The following is a 23103-nucleotide window of genomic DNA, read 5'->3' as shown; positions in this document are numbered from 1 at the left end:
CCCAGTGAAAAAGGTGTCCAATACAGTGCCTGTCCGTTTTTTTAACAATTTGCCAAGATTAAAATAACTCTCCTAAGTTATAAACCATTAAACATGCTTATATAGTAATCGTTTTGGCCCAGAAAAATGTCTACCAGTCTTTAAAGCCCTTGTGAAGCCCTTGTATTCTTATATTGAAAATTAAGAAAACGGCTTACCGGATCCCATAGGGAAAATGACAGCTTCCAGCATTACCAAGTCTTGTTAGAAATGTGTCATACCTCAAGCAGCCAAAGTCTGCTCACTGTTTCCCCCAACTGAAGTTAATTCCTCTCAACAGTCCTGTGTGGAAACAGCCATCGATTTTAGTAACGGTTGCTAAAATCATTTTCCTCTTACAAACAGAAATCTTCATCTCTTTTCTGTTTCAGAGTAAATAGTACATACCAGCACTATTTTAAAATAACAAACTCTTGATTGAAGAATAAAAACTACATTTAAACACCAAAAAACTCTGAGCCATCTCCGTGGAGATGTTGCCTGTGCAACGGCAAAGAGAATGACTGGGGAAGGCGGAGCCTAGGAGGGATCATGTGACCAGCTTTGCTGGGCTCTTTGCCATTTCCTGTTGGGGAAGAGAATATCCCACAAGTAAGGATGACGCCGTGGACCGGACACACCTATGTTGGAGAAATTCATGTTACAGTACATTGAATAAAGTAAAATGAAACGATCTTACCGGAATCAATGCCGTGGAACAGGAACACAGCCTCTCAAGTGTGACGGATAGTAGCATCGCCTCCGCCATGGACTTGATAGAAGAAAGCAGGCAGCGGAGCGAAGTTTGACAACGCTGATTGCTTGAGGAGCTGTTAACATGAGTCAGGATGGTTTCGCAGAAAGAAACTTCCTGCATCTACGCATCTTCCTTTTTCATCCAGGCCCTCACTGAGAGACTGACAGGACTACTTAAAACTCCTGTCCTATGCCGAAGAGTACTACCCTCCATAAGAGACAAAAACAAAAATTAAAAATTCTGACACGTCTCCACCAACCCCCTGGGACGAAAGGCAAAGAATGACTGGGGGATGAGGGGAGTGGGAGGAGTATTTAAACCTTTGGCTGGGGTGTCATTCCCTCCTCCTGTATTGTTTAGCATCCGTAATAAAGACCCTTCTGTGAGAGTAGGTATGTAAACTTTAGATTGAATATATATATATATATATATATATATAAATATACCAAGAAAACAAAATAAATTAAAGTACATACATGTATACACCATTCCTGGCAACAGCTGAATGAATATTTCAGTGCAGCTTTACCTCTCTCTCTTTCTCCATACTAAGTTGCTGCAAGACTCTTTCCCCTTGTTGATGTACAATTTGCTCAAGTTGCTGGATACACTGCAGGTGAGAACATTGTATGTTAACGATAAGTCTTCTGTTTCATATCTTTATGTAACAGGTATCACAATGACTGATTACATGTATATAAAATAAAGTGTTACCTGTTGCTTGCTGCATACGGCCTCATCAAGGCTTTTATTTTTCAATCGTAATTTTTCTATTTCTTCCCTCATGTTACGCAAGTCAGAAGAGTGCTGGAATCTTGTGCTCAGTAGGTCCTCCTTCAGGTTAGTGCTTTGGAGAGAGATAATTAGGTGAACCTCTTAGATAGTATTCAGTGTCACACAGGGGAAATGTAGTCGCAGATATCAAGATGCAAAAGAAAAACATAAAAAAGAATTTCTATCATAGTACACATATATTATTCCCTAACACACAGGGCAAACAAGATATTTTAATATCCAAGAACATGCTGTATTGTAAGGCCAAAGTAACAGGCACTGCAACCATATAGGCTGAGAGCTGCATGTCTGCTGCAATGTAGGGCTGTACGGTCAGGGAATCTTGCTGCTGTGAGCACCAGCTTGTATGGCTGCAGCATCACAGGAGCGTACATTGTAAATTATCTGCTTACCATACTAGGAATTTTAGTTCCCTTGTATGTATGAGAATTACAAATCCTAACATGCCATGAACAAAAAAGCAATAAAGCATTGTAATAATAACAACAAATGCAAGTGATGGGACAATGACAGGGTTAAAAAAAAATAAAGCACCAGTGCAGATTTTTGTGGTGCCACTGGCACCCTAGCAGCAGAGTTTCTCAAACCCTGTATTAAGTATAGAGTGATAGGGTGCAAGTGATTTTTAGGAGACGTTCAAAACCTCGCCAGCTTACTAGACTATATTTAATTTCCAAAGACTCTCATAAAGTCTGTTTAGATATATTATTCATTTCATAATGTATTACACTTTTATGAAAAAATAGATGTTCTTGTGCTGAAGAAAAACAAAACACAACCTTATTTGAATTTTTGCATGATAGTTGTACTTATCTGCCAGTCAAGCTTGTATCCTAAAGACAAGTTGCGCATAAATATATCTATTTTTAAAATCAAAATAGACAGCTTTAACTATATATATATATATATATATATATATATATATATATATATATATATATATATATATATATATATATATATACATACATACATACAGGTGGCCCTCGTTTTACAACGTTTCAATTTACACTGTTTCAGAATAACAACCTTTTTTTCCAGTCATGTGACTGCTATTGAAAAGCATTGAGAAGCAGTGCATTTATTAAAATAGCCAGTAGGTGGAGCTGTCCGCTTGTGTTGCAGCAAAGCCAAGCAAGCTGAGATTAATCGGTTTAACCAGACCTGAGCTATTGAGCAGATTTCAAAGGAACAAGATCTTCCTGTCTATAAATCAGTCCAGATTGGAATGCATAGAAAGAACTGTTTGCAGAAAAATGCAAGTGAAGTCTGTGTTGTGTGATTATTTTATTAGGTTTATAATGCTGTTTAGCATTTAAAGTCTTCATTTCAAAGCTTTAAAAAACATAATTTATGTAAGAACTTACCTGATAAATTCATTTCTTTCATATTAGCAAGAGTCCATGAGCTAGTGACGTATGGGATATACATTCCTACCAGGAGGGGCAAAGTTTCCCAAACCTCAAAATGCCTATAAATACACCCCTCACCACACCCACAATTCAGTTTAACGAATAGCCAAGAAGTGGGTGATAAAAAAGTGCGAAAGCATATAAAATAAGGAATTGGAATAATTGTGCTTTATACAAAAATCATAACCACCACAAAAAAGGGTGGGCCTCATGGACTCTTGCTAATATGAAAGAAATGAATTTATCAGGCAAGTTCTTACATAAATTATGTTTTCTTTCATGTAATTAGCAAGAGTCCATGAGCTAGTGACGTATGGGATAATGATTACCCAAGATGTGGATCTGTCCACGCAAGAGTCACAAGAGAGGGAGGGATAAAATAAAGACAGCCAATACCTGCTGAAAATAATCCACACCCAAAATAAAGTTTAATGAAAAACATAAGCAGAAGATTCAAACTGAAACCGCTGCCTGAAGTACTTTTCTACCAAAAACTGCTTCAGAAGAAGAAAATACATCAAAATGGTAGAATTTAGTAAAAGTATGCAAAGAGGACCAAGTTGCTGCTTTGCAAATCTGATCAATCGAAGCTTCATTCCTAAACGCCCAGTAAGTAGAAACTGACCTAGTAGAATGAGCTGTAATCCTTTGAGGCGGAGTTTTACCCGACTCAACATAGGCAAGATGAATTAAAGATTTCAACCAAGATGCCAAAGAAATGGCAGAAGCTTTCTGGCCTCTTCTAGAACCGGAAAAGATAACAAATAAACTAGAAGTCTTTCGGAAAGACTTAGTAGCTTCAACATAATATTTCGAAGCTCTAACAACATCCAAAGAATGTAACGATTTCTCCTTAGAATTCTTAGGATTAGGACATAATGAAGGAACCACAATTTCTCTACTAATGTTGTTGGAATTCACAACTTTAGGTAAAAATTCAAAAGAAGTTCGCAACACTGCCTTATCCTGATGAAAAATCAGAAAAGGAGACTCACAAGAAAGAGCAGATAATTCAGAAACTCTTCTGGCAGAAGAGATTGCCAAAAGGAACAAAACTTTCCAAGAAAGTAATTTAATGTCCAATGAATGCATAGGTTCAAACGGAGGAGCTTGAAGAGCCCCTAGAACCAAATTCAAACTCCAAGGAGGAGAAATTGACTTAATGACAGGTTTTATACAAACCAAAGCTTGTACAAAACAATGAATATCAGGAAGATTAGCAATCTTTCTGTGAAAAAGAACAGAAAGAGCAGAGATTTGTCCTTTCAAGGAACTTGCGGACAAACCTTTATCTAAACCATCCTGAAGAAACTGTAAAATTCTTGGAATTCTAAAAGAATGCCAAGAAAAATGATGAGAAAGACACCAAGAAATATAAGTCTTCCAGACTCTATAATATATCTCTCTGGATACAGATTTACGAGCCTGTAACATAGTATTAATCACAGAGTCAGAGAAACCTCTTGGACTAAGAATCAAGCGTTCAATCTCCATACCTTTAAATTTAAGGATTTGAGATCCTGATGGAAAAAAGGACCTTGCGACAGAAGGTCTGGTCGTAGCGGAAGAGTCCACGGATGGCAAGAGGCCATCCGGACAAGATCCGCATACCAAAACCTGTGAGGCCATGCTGGAGCTACCAGCAGAACAAACGAGCATTCCTTCAGAATCTTGGAGATTACTCTTGGAAGAAGAACTAGAGGCGGAAAGATATAGGCAGGATGATACTTCCAAGGAAGTGATAATGCATCCACTGCTTCCGCTTGAGGATCCCTGGATCTGGACAGATACCTGGGAAGTTTCTTGTTTAGATGAGAGGCCATCAGATCTATTTCTGGAAGTCCCCACATTTGAACAATCTGAAGAAATACCTCTGGGTGAAGAGACCATTCGCCCGGATGTAACGTTTGACGACTGAGATAATCCGCTTCCCAATTGTCTATACCTGGGATATGAACCGCAGAGATTAGACAGGAGCTGGATTCCGCCCAAACCAGAATTCGAGATACTTCTTTCATAGCCAGAGGACTGTGAGTCCCTCCTTGATGATTGATGTATGCCACAGTAGTGACATTGTCTGTCTGAAAACAAATGAACGATTCTCTCTTCAGAAGAGGCCAAGACTGAAGAGCTCTGAAAATTGCACGGAGTTCCAAAATATTGATCGGTAATCTCACCTCCTGAGATTCCCAAACTCCTTGTGCCGTCAGAGATCCCCACACAGCTCCCCAACCTGTGAGACTTGCATCTGTTGAAATTACAGTCCAGGTCGGAAGCACAAAAGAAGCCCCCTGAATTAAACTATGGTGATCTGTCCACCACGTCAGAGAGTGTCGTACAATCGGTTTTAAAGATATTAATTGAGATATCTTTGTGTAATCCCTGCACCATTGATTCAGCATACAGAGCTGAAGAGGTCGCATGTGAAAACGAGCAAAGGGGATCGCGTCCGATGCAGCAGTCATAAGACCTAGAATTTCCATGCATAAGGCTACCGAAGGGAATGATTGTGACTGAAGGTTTCGACAAGCTGAAATCAATTTTAGACGTCTCTTGTCTGTTAAAGACAGAGTCATGGACACTGAATCTATCTGGAAATCCAGAAAAGTTACCCTTGACTGAGGAATCAATGAACTTTTTGGTAAATTGATCCTCCAACCATGATCTTGAAGAAACAACACAAGTCGATTCGTATGAAATTCTGCTAAATGTAAAGACTGAGCAAGTACCAAGATATCGTCCAAATAAGGAAATACCACAATACCCTGTTCTCTGATTACAGACAGAAGGGCACCGAGAACTTTTGTAAAAATTCTTGGAGCTGTAGCTAGGCCAAACGGCAGAGCCACAAACTGGTAATGCTTGTCCAGAAAAGAGAATCTCAGGAACTGATAATGATCTGGATGAATCGGAATATGCAGATAAGCATCCTGTAAATCTATTGTAGACATATAATGCCCTTGCTGAACAAAAGGCAAGATAGTCCTTACAGTTACCATTTTGAACGTTGGTATCCTTACATAACGATTCAATATTTTTAGATCCAGAACTGGTCTGAAGGAATTCTCCTTCTTTGGTACAATGAAGAGATTTGAATAAAACCCCATCCCCTGTTCCAGAACTGGAACTGGCATAATTACTCCAGCCAACTCTAGATCTGAAACACAATTCAGAAATGCTTGAGCTTTCACTGGATTTACTGGGACACGGGAAAGAAAAAATCTCTTTGCAGGAGGTCTCATCTTGAAACCAATTCTGTATCCTTCTGAAACAATGTTCTGAATCCAAAGATTGTGAACAGAATTGAACCAAATTTCTTTGAAAAAACGTAACCTGCCCCCTACCAGCTGAGCTGGAATGAGGGCCGCACCTTCATGTGGACTTAGAAGCAAGCTTTGCCTTTCTAGAAGGCTTGGATTTATTCCAGACTGGAGATGGTTTCCAAACTGAAACTGCTCCTGAGGATGAAGGATCAGGCTTTTGTTCTTTGTTGAAACGAAAGGAACGAAAACGATTATTAGCCCTGCTTTTACCCTTAGATTTTTTATCCTGTGGTAAAAAAGTTCCTTTCCCACCAGTAACAGTTGAGATAATGGAATCCAACTGAGAACCAAATAATTTGTTACCCTGGAAAGAAATGGAAAGTAGAGTTGATTTAGAAGCCATATCAGCATTCCAAGTTTTAAGCCATAAAGCTGTTCTAGCTAAAATAGCTAGAGACATAAACCTGACATCAACTCTGATAATATCAAAAATGGCATCACAGATAAAATTATTAGCATGCTGAAGAAGAATAATAATATTATGAGAATCATGATCTGTTACTTGTTGCGCTAAAGTCTCCAACCAAAAAGTTGAAGCTGCAGCAACATCAGCCAAAGATATAGCAGGTCTAAGAAGATTACCTGAACACAGATAAGCTTTTCTTAGAAAGGATTCAATTTTCCTATCTAAAGGATCTTTAAACGAAGTACCATCTGACGTAGGAATAGTAGTACGTTTAGCAAGGGTAGAAATAGCCCCATCAACTTTAGGGATTTTGTCCCAAAATTCTAATCTGTCAGACGGCACAGGATATAATTGCTTAAAACGTTTAGAAGGAGTAAATGAATTACCCAATTTATCCCATTCTCTGGAAATTACTTCAGAAATAGCATTAGGAACAGGAAAAACTTCTGGAATAACCACAGGAGATTTAAACACCTTATCTAAACGTTTAGAATTAGTATCAAGAGGACCAGAATCCTCTATTTCTAAAGCAATTAGTACTTCTTTAAGTAAAGAACGAATAAATTCCATTTTAAATAAATATGAAGATTTATCAGCATCAATCTCTGAGACAGAATCCTCTGAACCAGAAGAGTCATCAGAATCAGAATGATGATGTTCATTTAAAAATTCATCTGTAGAGAGAGAAGTTTTAAAAGATTTTTTATGTTTACTAGAAGGAAAAATAACAGACATAGCCTTCTTGATGGATTCAGAAACAAAATCTCTTATGTTATCAGGAACATTCTGCACCTTAGATGTTGAGGGAACTGCAACAGGCAATGGTACATTACTAAAGGAAATATTATCTGCTTTAACAAGTTTGTCATGACAATTAATACAAACAACAGCCGGAGGAATAGCTACCAAAAGTTTACAGCAGATACACTTAGCTTTGGTAGTTCCAGCACTAGACAGCAATTTTCCTGAAGTATCTTCTGACTCAGATGCAACGTGAGACATCTTGCAATATGTAAGAGAAAAAACAACATATAAAGCAAAATTGATCAAATTCCTTAAATGACAGTTTCAGGAATGGGAAAAAATGGCAATAAACAAGCTTCTAGTAACCAGAAGCAAAGAAAAAATCAGACTGAAATAATGTGGAGACAAAAGCGACGCCCATATTTTTTGGCGCCAAATAAGACGCCACATCCGGAACGCCGTCATTTTTGGCGCAAAAGGACGTAAAAAAAATGACGCAACTTCCGGCGACACGTATGACGCCGGAAACAGAAAATATTTTTTGCGCCAAAAAAGTCCGCGCCAAGAATGACGCAATAAAATGAAGCATTTTCAGCCCCCGCGAGCCTAACAGCCCACAGGGAAAAAAAGTCAAATTTTTAAGGTAAGAAAAAATGATTGATTCAAACGCATTATCCCAAATATGAAACTGACTGTCTGAAAATAAGGAATGTTGAACATTCTGAGTCAAGGCAAATAAATGTTTGAATACATATATTTAGAACTTTATAAATAAAGTGCCCAACCATAGCTTAGAGTGTCACAGAAAATAAGATTTACTTACCCCAGGACACTCATCTACACGTTTGTAGAAAGCCAAACCAGTACTGAAACGAAAATCAGCAGAGGTAATGGTATATAAATAAGAGTATATCGTCGATCTGAAAAGGGAGGTAAGAGATGAATCTCTACGACCGATAACAGAGAACCTATGAAATAGACCCCGTAGAAGGAGATCACTGCATTCAAATAGGCAATACTCTCCTCACATCCCTCTGACATTCACTGCACGCTGAGAGGAAAACCGGGCTCCATCTTGCTGCGGAGCGCATATCAACGTAGAATCTAGCACAAACTTACTTCACCACCTCCATAGGAGGCAAAGTTTGTAAAACTGAATTGTGGGTGTGGTGAGGGGTGTATTTATAGGCATTTTGAGGTTTGGGAAACTTTGCCCCTCCTGGTAGGAATGTATATCCCATACGTCACTAGCTCATGGACTCTTGCTAATTACATGAAAGAAAACAGAATTTATGTTTACCTGATAAATTACTTTCTCCAACGGTGTGTCCGGTCCACGGCGTCATCCTTACTTGTGGGATATTCTCTTCCCCAACAGGAAATGGCAAAGAGCCCAGCAAAGCTGGTCACATGATCCCTCCTAGGCTCCGCCTACCCCAGTCATTCGACCGACGTTAAGGAGGAATATTTGCATAGGAGAAACCATATGGTACCGTGGTGACTGTAGTTAAAGAAAATAAATTATCAGACCTGATTAAAAAAACCAGGGCGGGCCGTGGACCGGACACACCGTTGGAGAAAGAAATTTATCAGGTAAACATAAATTCTGTTTTCTCCAACATAGGTGTGTCCGGTCCACGGCGTCATCCTTACTTGTGGGAACCAATACCAAAGCTTTAGGACACGGATGAAGGGAGGGAGCAAATCAGGTCACCTAAATGGAAGGCACCACGGCTTGCAAAACCTTTCTCCCAAAAATAGCCTCAGAAGAAGCAAAAGTATCAAACTTGTAAAATTTGGTAAAAGTGTGCAGTGAAGACCAAGTCGCTGCCCTACATATCTGATCAACAGAAGCCTCGTTCTTGAAGGCCCATGTGGAAGCCACAGCCCTAGTGGAATGAGCTGTGATTCTTTCGGGAGGCTGCCGTCCGGCAGTCTCGTAAGCCAATCTGATGATGCTTTTAATCCAAAAAGAGAGAGAGGTAGAAGTTGCTTTTTGACCTCTCCTTTTACCTAAATAAACAACAAACAAGGAAGATGTTTGTCTAAAATCCTTTGTAGCATCTAAATAGAATTTTAGAGCGCGAACAACATCCAAATTGTGCAACAAACGTTCCTTCTTTGAAACTGGTTTTGGACACAGAGAAGGTACGATAATCTCCTGGTTAATGTTTTTGTTAGAAACAACTTTTGGAAGAAAACCAGGTTTAGTACGTAAAACCACCTTATCTGCATGGAACACCAGATAAGGAGGAGAACACTGCAGAGCAGATAATTCTGAGACTCTTCTAGCAGAAGAAATCGCAACTAAAAACAAAACTTTCCAAGATAATAACTTAATATCAACGGAATGTAAGGGTTCAAACGGAACCCCCTGAAGAACTGAAAGAACTAAATTGAGACTCCAAGGAGGAGTCAAAGGTTTGTAAACAGGCTTGATTCTAACCAGAGCCTGAACAAAGGCTTGAACATCTGGCACAGCTGCCAGCTTTTTGTGAAGTAATACCGACAAGGCAGAAATCTGTCCCTTCAGGGAACTTGCAGATAATCCTTTTTCCAATCCTTCTTGAAGGAAGGATAGAATCCTAGGAATCTTAACCTTGTCCCAAGGGAATCCTTTAGATTCACACCAACAGATATATTTTTTCCAAATTTTGTGGTAAATCTTTCTAGTTACAGGCTTTCTGGCCTGAACAAGAGTATCGATAACAGAATCTGAGAATCCTCGCTTCGATAAAATCAAGCGTTCAATCTCCAAGCAGTCAGCTGGAGTGAAACCAGATTCGGATGTTCGAACGGACCCTGAACAAGAAGGTCTCGTCTCAAAGGTAGCTTCCAAGGTGGAGCCGATGACATATTCACCAGATCTGCATACCAAGTCCTGCGTGGCCACGCAGGAGCTATCAAGATCACCGACGCCCTCTCCTGATTGATCCTGGCTACCAGCCTGGGGATGAGAGGAAATGGCGGGAACACATAAGCTAGTTTGAAGGTCCAAGGTGCTACTAGTGCATCCACTAGAACCGCCTTGGGATCCCTGGATCTGGCCCCGTAGCAAGGAACTTTGAAGTTCTGACGAGAGGCCATCAGATCCATGTCTGGAATGCCCCACAGGTGAGTGACTTGGGCAAAGATTCCCGGATGGAGTTCCCACTCCCCCGGATGCAATGTCTGACGACTCAGAAAATCCGCTTCCCAATTTTCCACTCCTGGGATGTGGATAGCAGACAGGTGGCAGGAGTGAGACTCCGCCCATAGAATGATTTTGGTCACTTCTTCCATCGCTAGGGAACTCCTTGTTCCCCCCTGATGGTTGATGTACGCAACAGTTGTCATGTTGTCTGATTGAAACCGTATGAACTTGGTCCTTGCTAGCCGAGGCCAGGCCTTGAGAGCATTGAATATCGCTCTCAGTTCCAGAATATTTATCGGTAGAAGAGATTCTTCCCGAGACCAAAGACCCTGAGCTTTCAGGGATCCCCAGACCGCGCCCCAGCCCATCAGACTGGCGTCGGTCGTGACAATGACCCACTCTGGTCTGCGGAACGTCATCCCTTGAGACAGATTGTCCAGGGACAGCCACCAACGGAGTGAGTCTCTGGTCCTCTGATTTACTTGTATCTTCGGAGACAAGTCTGTATAGTCCCCATTCCACTGACTGAGCATGCACAGTTGTAATGGTCTTAGATGAATGCGCGCAAAAGGAACTATGTCCATCGCCGCTACCATCAACCCGATCACTTCCATGCACTGCGCTATGGAAGGAAGAGGAACGGAATGAAGTATCCGACAAGAGTCTAGAAGTTTTGTTTTTCTGGCTTCTGTTAGAAAGATCCTCATTTCTAAGGAGTCTATAATTGTTCCCAAGAAGGGAACCCCTGTTGACGGGGATAGAGAACTCTTTTCCACGTTCACTTTCCAGCCGTGAGATCTGAGAAAGGCCAGGACAATGTCCGTGTGAGCCTTTGCTTGAGGAAGGGACGACGCTTGAATCAGAATGTCGTCCAGGTAAGGTACTACTGCAATGCCCCTTGGTCTTAGCACCGCTAGAAGGGACCCTAGTACCTTTGTGAAAATCCTTGGAGCAGTGGCTAATCCGAAAGAAAGCGCCACGAACTGGTAATGTTTGTCCAGGAATGCGAACCTTAGGAACCGATGATGTTCCTTGTGGATAGGAATATGTAGATACGCATCCTTTAAATCCACCGTGGTCATGAATTGACCCTCCTGGATGGAAGGAAGAATAGTTCGAATGGTTTCCATCTTGAAAAGATGGAACCTTGAGAAACTTGTTTAAGATCTTGAGATCTAAGATTGGTCTGAACGTTCCCTCTTTTTTGGGAACTATGAACAGATTGGAGTAGAACCCCATCCCTTGTTCTCTTAATGGAACAGGATGAATCACTCCCATTTTTAACAGGTCTTCTACACAATGTAAGAACGCCTGTCTTTTTATGTGGTCTGAAGACAACTGAGACCTGTGGAACCTCCCCCTTGGGGGAAGTCCCTTGAATTCCAGAAGATAACCCTGGGAGACTATTTCTAGCGCCCAAGGATCCAGAACATCTCTTGCCCAAGCCTGAGCGAAGAGAGAGAGTCTGCCCCCCACCAGATCCGGTCCCGGATCGGGGGCCAATATTTCATGCTGTCTTGGTAGCAGTGGCAGGCTTCTTGGCCTGCTTTCCCTTGTTCCAGCCTTGCATTGGTCTCCAAGCTGGCTTGGCTTGAGAAGTATTACCCTCTTGCTTAGAGGACGTAGCACTTTGGGCTGGTCCGTTTTTACGAAAGGGACGAAAATTAGGTCTATTTTTCGCCTTGAAAGGCCGATCCTGAGGAAGGGCGTGGCCCTTACCCCCAGTGATATCCGAGATAATCTCTTTCAAGTCAGGGCCAAACAGCGTTTTCCCCTTGAAAGGAATGTTTAGTAGCTTGTTCTTGGAAGACGCATCAGCCGACCAAGATTTCAACCAAAGCGCTCTGCGCGCCACAATAGCAAACCCAGAATTCTTAGCCGCTAACCTAGCCAATTGCAAAGTGGCGTCTAGGGTGAAAGAATTAGCCAATTTGAGAGCATTGATTCTGTCCATAATCTCCTCATAAGGAGGAGAATCACTATCGAGCGCCTTTATCAGCTCATCAAACCAGAAACATGCGGCTGTAGTGACAGGGACAATGCATGAAATTGGTTGTAGAAGGTAACCCTGCTGAACAAACATCTTTTTAAGCAAACCTTCTAATTTTTTATCCATAGGATCTTTGAAAGCACAACTATCCTCTATGGGTATAGTGGTGCGTTTGTTTAAAGTAGAAACCGCTCCCTCGACCTTGGGGACTGTCTGCCATAAGTCCTTTCTGGGGTCGACCATAGGAAACAATTTTTTAAATATGGGGGGAGGGACGAAAGGAATACCGGGCCTTTCCCATTCTTTATTAACAATGTCCGCCACCCGCTTGGGTATAGGAAAAGCTTCTGGGAGCTCCGGCACCTCTAGGAACTTGTCCATTTTACATAGTTTCTCTGGGATGACCAACTTTTCACAATCATCCAGAGTGGATAATACCTCCTTAAGCAGAATGCGGAGATGTTCCAACTTAAATTTAAATGCAATTACATCAGGTTCAGCCTGTTGAGAAATGTTCCCTGAATCAGTAATTTCTCCCTCAGACAAAACCTCCCTGGCCCCCTCAGATTGGGTTAGGGGCCCTTCAGAGATATTAATATCAGCGTCGTCATGCTCTTCAGTAACTAAAACAGAGCAGCCACGCTTACGCTGACAAGGGTTCATTTTGGCTAAAATGTTTTTGACAGAATTATCCATTACAGCCGTTAATTGTTGCATAGTAAGGAGAATTGGCGCGCTAGATGTACTAGGGGCCTCCTGAGTGGGCAAGACTCGTGTAGACGAAGGAGGGAATGATGCAGTACCATGCTTACTCCCCTCACTTGAGGAATCATCTTGGGCATCATTGTCATTATCACATAAATCACATTTATTTAAATGAACAGGAATTCTGGCTTCCCCACATTCAGAACACAGTCTATCTGGTAGTTCAGACATGTTAAACAGGCATAAACTTGATAATAAAGTACAAAAAACGTTTTAAAATAAAACCGTTACTGTCACTTTAAATTTTAAACTGAACACACTTTATTACTGCAATTGCGAAAAAACATGAAGGAATTGTACAAAATTCACCAAATTTTCACCACAGTGTCTTAAAGCCTTAAAAGTATTGCACACCAAATTTGGAAGCTTTAACCCTTAAAATAACGGAACCGGAGCCGTTTTAACACTTTAACCCCTTTACAGTCCCTGGTATCTGCTTTGCTGAGACCCAACCAAACCCAAAGGGGAATACGATACCAAATGACGCCTTCAGAAAGTCTTTTCTAAGTATCAGAGCTCCTCTCACATGCGACTGCATGCCATGCCTCTCAAAAACAAGTGCGCCACACCGGCGCGAAAATGAGGCTCTGCTTATGCTTTGGGAAAGCCCCAGAGAAATAAGGTGTCTAATACAGTGCCTGCCGATATTATAATATCAATATACCCAGATAAAATGATTCCTCAAGGCTAAATATGTTTTAAAATTGAATCGATTTAGCCCAGAAAAGTCTACAATCTTAATAAGCCCTTGTGAAGCCCTTATTTACCATCGTAATAAAAATGGCTTACCGGATCCCATAGGGAAAAATGACAGCTTCCAGCATCACATCGTCTTGTTAGAATGTGTCATACCTCAAGCAGCAAGAGACTGCACACTGTTCCCCCAACTGAAGTTAATTGCTCTCAACAGTCCTGTGTGGAACAGCCATGGATTTTAGTTACGGTGCTAAAATCATTTTCCTCATACAAACAGAAATCTTCATCTCTTTTCTGTTTCTGAGTAAATAGTACATACCAGCACTATTTTAAAATAACAAACTCTTGATTGAATAATAAAAACTACAGTTAAACACTAAAAAACTCTAAGCCATCTCCGTGGAGATGTTGCCTGTACAACGGCAAAGAGAATGACTGGGGTAGGCGGAGCCTAGGAGGGATCATGTGACCAGCTTTGCTGGGCTCTTTGCCATTTCCTGTTGGGGAAGAGAATATCCCACAAGTAAGGATGACGCCGTGGACCGGACACACCTATGTTGGAGAAATAATTTATTAGGTGTTACTTATGACAATTTTGAGAGGGGCCTGGAACCTATCTCCCTCACTTCCCATTGACTTACATTATAAACTGGGTTTTAATTTACAACGGTTTCGATTTACAACCATTCCTTCTGGAACCTAACCCCGGCGTAAACTGAGGGCTATATATATATATATATATATATATATATATATATATATATATATACACACATACATACAAAGAGAGAAGCGCTCTACCAGGAACGAACAACAGCTCAGTGGCTTGTTCTATGGCGATTTACCACCCGGAAGCAGCCTCTTTTAGACCAGTGTGCTTTTCACAGAAGAAAACTTTCCTGAAGTATATCAGTCTGATCCTGCCAAGTAAGGTCAGTCCAGCCCCAAAATACCAGGCAATTCTCCTCTGAACAAGGAACATGACAACCCCAGACGATCGTTTCGGCCTCCTATGGGCCTCGTCAGTGAGGTGCAGCCACATTCCTCTAAGCACACTGGGCAAGGAGTCCACGTCTGGTTTCCCCCCATCACCCATAGGGAGACTTCCCCAGGGTCATAATAATTTGCATACAAAGAGAGAAGCGCTCTACCAGGAACGAACAACAGCTCAGTGGCTTGTTCTATGGCGATCGTCTGGGGTTGTCATGTTCCTTGTTCAGAGGAGAATTGCCTGGTATTTCGGGACTGGACTGACCTTACTTGGCAGGATCAGACTGATATACTTCAGGAAAGTTATCTTCTGTGAAAAGCACACTGGTCTAAAAGAGGCTGCTTCCGGGTGGTAAATCGCCATAGAACAAGCCACTGAGCTGTTCGTTCCTGGTAGAGCGCTTCTCTCTTTGTATGCAAATTATTATGACCCTGGGGAAGTCTCCCTATGGGTGATGGGGGAAACCAGACGTGGACTCCTTGCCCAGTGTGCTTAGAGGAATGTGGCTGCACCTCACTGACGAGGCCCATAGGAGGCCGAAACGATCGTCTGGGGTTGTCATGTTCCTTGTTCAGAGGAGAATTGCCTGGTATTTGTATATATATATATATATATATATATATATACACACACATACACACACACACATACATCAAAATAACAAGAGTATTGCATTGAGCAATGATACTTTTTTTTTATTGGACTAACTATACATTGCTCAATGCAATACTCTTGTTATTTTGATATCTAAATCTCTGGACTAACATGGCTACTCCAATCAACGTATATATATATATATATATATATATATATATATATAAATACATTCATAGTTATTATACATTCATATATATTATACATATAAATTGCCCATTTGTAAGCAAAATGTCTGAATACCTTTAGACAATTTGTAGAAATTGGCAACAGCTTTCAAAACTCACATTTCCCTTTTAAGGTCTTTGATTTCCTGCCACTTTCTTTCTAAGACCTGCGATGAGATATTAGTAAAGTCTGAAACTATATCATTCAGCTCACGTAGCATATCTGGTAAGCTCTCATCTACATCACCTGAAAATAAGATGAGGAAATATAGTGCCTATTAAATGAAAGGAAAAAAAAACAAAACACGACAGTGTAGAGGCAAAAGACTGTAATGGAGTCAAATTATAAATGCACAGAAGAGATACTGACCATTTACAAGAGAGAAATAAATACTCTAATTTTGGTGAGAACAGTTGTCAAAACAAAAAAAAATAAAATAATGCCAAACTAAACCTAACACACAGCTTGTTTTGCTGCTGCTGATAATATTCTCAAAATGGTTCCAAATGTTGAAATAAATCACTACAAATAGCTTAGTGAATATAACATCTTAAAAGTGATAAGAAAAAAAAAAAAAGAAAATTTATGCTTACCTGAAAAATTTGTTTCTTTTTAGACACAATGAGTTCACGGATTTTATCCTTACTTGTGGGATATTCACCTCCTGGTCAGCAGGAGGCAGCAAAGAGCACCACAGCAGAGCTGCTATATATAGCTCCTCCCTTCCCTCCCACTCCAGTCATTCGACCGAAGTTAGGAAGAGAAAGGAAAAGCCAAGGTGCAGAGGTGTCTGAAGTTTACAAAAATTAATAACCGGTCTCAGAGAACAGGGCGGGCTGTGGACTCATCGTAAGAATACATTTTCTTTTCTTTTTAAAGACATGATAAGTCCACGGATTTCATCCTTACTTGTGGGATACAATACCAAAGCTAGAGTACATGGATGATAAGGGAAAGACAAGACAGGGAACCTAAACAAAGGCACCACTGCTTTTAGAACCTTTCTCCCAAAAACAGCCTCGGCCGAGGCAAAAGTGTCAAATATGTAAAATTTTGAAAAACAGAATTTATGTTTACCTGATAAATTACTTTCTCCAACGGTGTGTCCGGTCCACGGCGTCATCCTTACTTGTGGGATATTCTCTTCCCCAACAGGAAATGGCAAAGAGCCCAGCAAAGCTGGTCACATGATCCCTCCTAGGCTCCGCCTACCCCAGTCATTCGACCGACGTTAAGGAGGAATATTTGCATAGGAGAAACCATATGGTACCGTGGTGACTGTAGTTAAAGAAAATAAATTATCAGACCTGATTAAAAAAACCAGGGCGGGCCGTGGACCGGACACACCGTTGGAGAAAGTAATTTATCAGGTAAACATAAATTCTGTTTTCTCCAACATAGGTGTGTCCGGTCCACGGCGTCATCCTTACTTGTGGGAACCAATACCAAAGCTTTAGGACACGGATGAAGGGAGGGAGCAAATCAGGTCACCTAAATGGAAGGCACCACAGCTTGCAAAACCTTTCTCCCAAAAATAGCCTCAGAAGAAGCAAAAGTATCAAACTTGTAAAATTTGGTAAAAGTGTGCAGTGAAGACCAAGTCGCTGCCCTACATATCTGATCAACAGAAGCCTCGTTCTTGAAGGCCCATGTGGAAGCCACAGCCCTAGTGGAATGAGCTGTGATTCTTTCGGGAGGCTGCCGTCCGGCAGTCTCGTAAGCCAATCTGATGATGCTTTTAATCCAAAAAGAGAGAGAGGTAGAAGTTGCTTTTTGACCTCTCCTTTTACCGGAATAAACAACAAACAAGGAAGATGTTTGTCTAAAATCCTTTGTAGCATCTAAATAGAATTTTAGAGCGCGAACAACATCCAAATTGTGCAACAAACGTTCCTTCTTTGAAACTGGTTTCGGACACAGAGAAGGTACAATAATCTCCTGGTTAATGTTTTTGTTAGAAACAACTTTTGGAAGAAAACCAGGTTTAGTACGTAAAACCACCTTATCTGCATGGAACACCAGATAAGGAGGAGAACACTGCAGAGCAGATAATTCTGAAACTCTTCTAGCAGAAGAAATTGCAACTAAAAACAAAACTTTCCAAGATAATAACTTAATATCAACGGAATGCAAGGGTTCAAACGGAACCCCCTGAAGAACTGAAAGAACTAAATTGAGACTCCAAGGAGGAGTCAAAGGTTTGTAAACAGGCTTAATTCTAACCAGAGCCTGAACAAAGGCTTGAACATCTGGCACAGCGGCCAGCTTTTTGTGAAGTAACACAGACAAGGCAGAAATCTGTCCCTTCAGGGAACTTGCAGATAATCCTTTTTCCAATCCTTCTTGAAGGAAGGATAGAATCCTAGGAATCTTAACCTTGTCCCAAGGGAATCCTTTAGATTCACACCAACAGATATATTTTTTCCAAATTTTGTGGTAAATCTTTCTAGTTACAGGCTTTCTGGCCTGAACAAGAGTATCGATAACAGAATCTGAGAATCCTCGCTTCGATAAGATCAAGCGTTCAATCTCCAAGCAGTCAGCTGGAGTGAAACCAGATTCGGATGTTCGAACGGACCCTGAACAAGAAGGTCTCGTCTCAAAGGTAGCTTCCAAGGAGGAGCCGATGACATATTCACCAGATCTGCGTACCAAGTCCTGCGTGGCCACGCAGGAGCTATCAAGATCACCGACGCCCTCTCCTGATTGATCCTGGCTACCAGCCTGGGGATGAGAGGAAACGGCGGGAACACATAAGCTAGTTTGAAGGTCCAAGGTGCTACTAGTGCATCCACTAGAGCCGCCTTGGGATCCCTGGATCTGGACCCGTAGCAAGGAACTTTGAAGTTCTGACGAGAGGCCATCAGATCCATGTCTGGAATGCCCCACAGCTGAGTGACTTGGGCAAAGATTTCCGGATGGAGTTCCCACTCCCCCGGATGCAATGTCTGACGACTCAGAAAATCCGCTTCCCAATTTTCCACTCCTGGGATGTGGATAGCAGACAGGTGGCAGGAGTGAGACTCCGCCCATAGAATGATTTTGGTCACTTCTTCCATCGCCAGGGAACTCCTTGTTCCCCCCTGATGGTTGATGTACGCAACAGTTGTCATGTTGTCTGATTGAAACCGTATGAACTTGGCCCTCGCTAGCTGAGGCCAAGCCTTGAGAGCATTGAATATCGCTCTCAGTTCCAGAATATTTATCGGTAGAAGAGATTCTTCCCGAGACCAAAGACCCTGAGCTTTCAGGGATCCCCAGACCGCGCCCCAGCCCATCAGACTGGCGTCGGTCGTGACAATGACCCACTCTGGTCTGCGGAATGTCATCCCTCGTGACAGGTTGTCCAGGGACAGCCACCAACGGAGTGAGTCTCTGGTCCTCTGATTTACTTGTATCTTCGGAGACAAGTCTGTATAGTCCCCATTCCACTGACTGAGCATGCACAGTTGTAATGGTCTTAGATGAATGCGTGCAAAAGGAACTATGTCCATTGCCGCTACCATCAACCCGATCACTTCCATGCACTGAGCTATGGAAGGAAGAGGAACGGAATGGAGTATCCGACAAGAGTCTAGAAGTTTTGTTTTTCTGGCCTCTGTCAGAAAAATCCTCATTTCTAAGGAGTCTATTATTGTTCCCAAGAAGGGAACCCTTGTTGACGGAGATAGAGAACTCTTTTCCACGTTCACTTTCCATCCGTGAGATCTGAGAAAGGCCAGGACAATGTCCGTGTGAGCCTTTGCTTGAGGAAGGGACGACGCTTGAATCAGAATGTCGTCCAAGTAAGGTACTACAGCAATGCCCCTTGGTCTTAGCACAGCTAGAAGGGACCCTAGTACCTTTGTGAAAATCCTTGGAGCAGTGGCTAATCCGAAAGGAAGCGCCACGAACTGGTAATGTTTGTCCAGGAATGCGAACCTCAGGAACCGATGATGTTCCTTGTGGATAGGAATATGTAGATACGCATCCTTTAAATCCACCGTGGTCATGAATTGACCTTCCTGGATGGAAGGAAGAATAGTTCGAATGGTTTCCATCTTGAACGATGGAACCTTGAGAAACTTGTTTAAGATCTTGAGATCTAAGATTGGTCTGAACGTTCCCTCTTTTTTGGGAACTATAAACAGATTGGAGTAGAACCCCATCCCTTGTTCTCTTAATGGAACGGGATGAATCACTCCCATTTTTAACAGGTCTTCTACACAATGTAAGAATGCCTGTCTTTTTATGTGGTCTGAAGACAACTGAGACCTGTGGAACCTCCCCCTTGGGGGAAGTCCCTTGAATTCCAGAAGATAACCTTGGGAGACTATTTCTAGCGCCCAAGGATCCAGAACATCTCTTGCCCAAGCCTGAGCGAAGAGAGAGAGTCTGCCCCCCACCAGATCCGGTCCCGGATCGGGGGCCAACATTTCATGCTGTCTTGGTAGCAGTGGCAGGTTTCTTGGCCTGCTTTCCCTTGTTCCAGCCTTGCATTGGTCTCCAAGCTGGCTTGGCTTGAGAAGTATTACCCTCTTGCTTAGAGGACGTAGCACTTTGGGCTGGTCCATTTCTACGAAAGGGACGAAAATTAGGTTTATTTTTTGCCTTGAAAGGCCGATCCTGAGGAAGGGCGTGGCCCTTACCCCCAGTGATATCCGAGATAATCTCTTTCAAGTCAGGGCCAAACAGCGTTTTCCCCTTGAAAGGAATGTTAAGTAGCTTGTTCTTGGAAGACGCATCAGCCGACCAAGATTTCAACCAAAGCGCTCTGCGCGCCACAATAGCAAACCCAGAATTCTTAGCCGCTAACCTAGCCAATTGCAAAGTGGCGTCTAGGGTGAAAGAATTAGCCAATTTGAGAGCATTGATTCTGTCCATAATCTCCTCATAAGGAGGAGAATCACTGTCGACCGCCTTTATCAGCTCATCGAACCAGAAACATGCGGCTGTAGCGACAGGGACAATGCATGAAATTGGTTGTAGAAGGTAACCCTGCTGAACAAACATCTTTTTAAGCAAACCTAATTTTTTATCCATAGGATCTTTGAAAGCACAACTATCCTCTATGGGTATAGTGGTGCGTTTGTTTAAAGTGGAAACCGCTCCCTCGACCTTGGGGACTGTCTGCCATAAGTCCTTTCTGGGGTCGACCATAGGAAACAATTTTTTAAATATGGGGGGAGGGACGAAAGGAATACCGGGCCTTTCCCATTCTTTATTAACAATGTCCGCCACCCGCTTGGGTATAGGAAAAGCTTCTGGGAGCCCCGGCACCTCTAGGAACTTGTCCATTTTACATAGTTTCTCTGGGATGAACAACTTGTCACAATCATCCAGAGTGGATAATACCTCCTTAAGCAGAATGCGGAGATGTTCCAACTTAAATTTAAATGCAATCACATCAGGTTCAGCTTGTTGAGAAATGTTCCCTGAATCAGTAATTTCTCCCTCAGACAAAACCTCCCTGGCCCCATCAGACTGAGTTAGGGGCCCTTCAGAAATATTAATATCAGCGTCGTCATGCTCTTCAGTATCTAAAACAGAGCAGTCGCGCTTACGCTGATAAGTGTTCATTTTGGCTAAAATGTTTTTGACAGAATTATCCATTACAGCCGTTAATTGTTGCATAGTAAGGAGTATTGGCGCGCTAGATGTACTAGGGGCCTCCTGAGTGGGCAAGACTCGTGTAGACGAAGGAGGGAATGATGCAGTACCATGCTTACTCCCCTCACTTGAGGAATCATCTTGGGCATCATTGTCATTGTCACATAAATCACATTTATTTGAATGAATAGGAATTCTGGCTTCCCCACATTCAGAACACAGTCTATCTGGTAGTTCAGACATGTTAAACAGGCATAAACTTGATAACAAGTACAAAAAACGTTTTAAAATAAAACCGTTACTGTCACTTTAAATTTTAAACTGAACACACTTTATTACTGCAAATGCGAAAAAACATGAAGGAATTGTTCAAAATTTACCAAATTTTCACCACAGTGTCTTAAAGCCTTAAAAGTATTGCACACCAAATTTGGAAGCTTTAACCCTTAAAATAACGGAACCGGAGCCGTTTTGAACTTTAACCCCTTTACAGTCCCTGGTATCTGCTTTGCTGAGACCCAACCAAGCCCCAAGGGGAATACGATACCAAATGACGCCTTCAGAAAGTCTTTTCTAAGTATCAGAGCTCCTCTCACATGCGACTGCATGCCATGCCTCTCAAAAACAAGTGCGCAACACCGGCGCGAAAATGAGGCTCTGCCTATGCTTTGGGAAAGCCCCTAAAGAAAAAGGTGTCTAAAACAGTGCCTGCCAATATTATTATATCAAAATACCCAGATAAAATGATTCCTCAAGGCTAAATATGTGTTAATAATCAATCGATTTAGCCCAAAAAAAGTCTACAGTCTTAATAAGCCCTTTTTGAAGCCCTTATTTACAATCGTAATAAACATGGCTTACCGGATCCCAGAGGGAAAATGACAGCTTCCAGCATTACATCGTCTTGTTAGAATGTGTCATACCTCAAGCAGCAAGAGACTGCTCACTGTTCCCCCAACTGAAGTTAATTGCTCTCAACAGTCCTGTGTGGAACAGCCATGGATTTTAGTGACGGTTGCTAAAATCATTTTCCTCATACAAACAGAAATCTTCATCTCTTTTCTGTTTCTGAGTAAATAGTACATACCAGCACTATTTCAAAATAACAAACTCTTGATTGAATAATAAAAACTACAGTTAAACACTAAAAAACTCTAAGCCATCTCCGTGGAGATGTTGCCTGTACAACGGCAAAGAGAATGACTGGGGTAGGCGGAGCCTAGGAGGGATCATGTGACCAGCTTTGCTGGGCTCTTTGCCATTTCCTGTTGGGGAAGAGAATATCCCACAAGTAAGGATGACGCCGTGGACCGGACACACCTATGTTGGAGAAAAGTGTGAAGAGAAGACCAGGTTGCAGCCTTGCAAATCTGTTCTACAGAAGCTTCATTTTTTGAATGCCCATGAGGAAGCAACAGCCCTAGTGGAATGAGCCGTAACTCTTTCAGGGGGCTGCTGTCCAGCAGTTTCATTAGCAAAACGGATGATACTCTTCAACCAAAAAGAAAGAGGTAGCCGTAGCTTTCTGACCCCTACGTTTCCCAGGAAAAAAAAACGATAAACAAAAAAGACTGACTAAAGTCCTTAGTCGCTTGTAAATAAAATTTCAAAGCACAGACCACGTCCAAATTGTGCAAAAGACGTTCCTTTGGAGAAGGAGGA

General features: G+C 41.9%; 1 protein-coding gene across 1 annotated transcript in view; it reads right to left on the bottom strand.

The window, feature by feature from the left end:
- SPAG5 (sperm associated antigen 5) overlaps positions 1-23103 on the bottom strand; it is a 424869-nt gene that overhangs the window by 109230 nt on the left and 292536 nt on the right. Inside the window, exons 19-21 of the mRNA XM_053705229.1 lie at positions 15972-16098; positions 1490-1622; positions 1305-1385 (exon numbers count right to left, since the gene is read on the bottom strand). Coding sequence (XP_053561204.1) covers positions 1305-1385; positions 1490-1622; positions 15972-16098 — 341 coding nt within the window. The remainder of the gene's footprint in view (positions 1-1304; positions 1386-1489; positions 1623-15971; positions 16099-23103) is intronic.

This window comes from Bombina bombina, chromosome 3 (assembly GCF_027579735.1).
Source record: "Bombina bombina isolate aBomBom1 chromosome 3, aBomBom1.pri, whole genome shotgun sequence".
NCBI lineage: Eukaryota > Metazoa > Chordata > Amphibia > Anura > Bombinatoridae > Bombina > Bombina bombina.
Note: the sequence above shows the minus strand (reverse complement) of the source record. Positions and strands in the feature narration are given on the sequence as shown.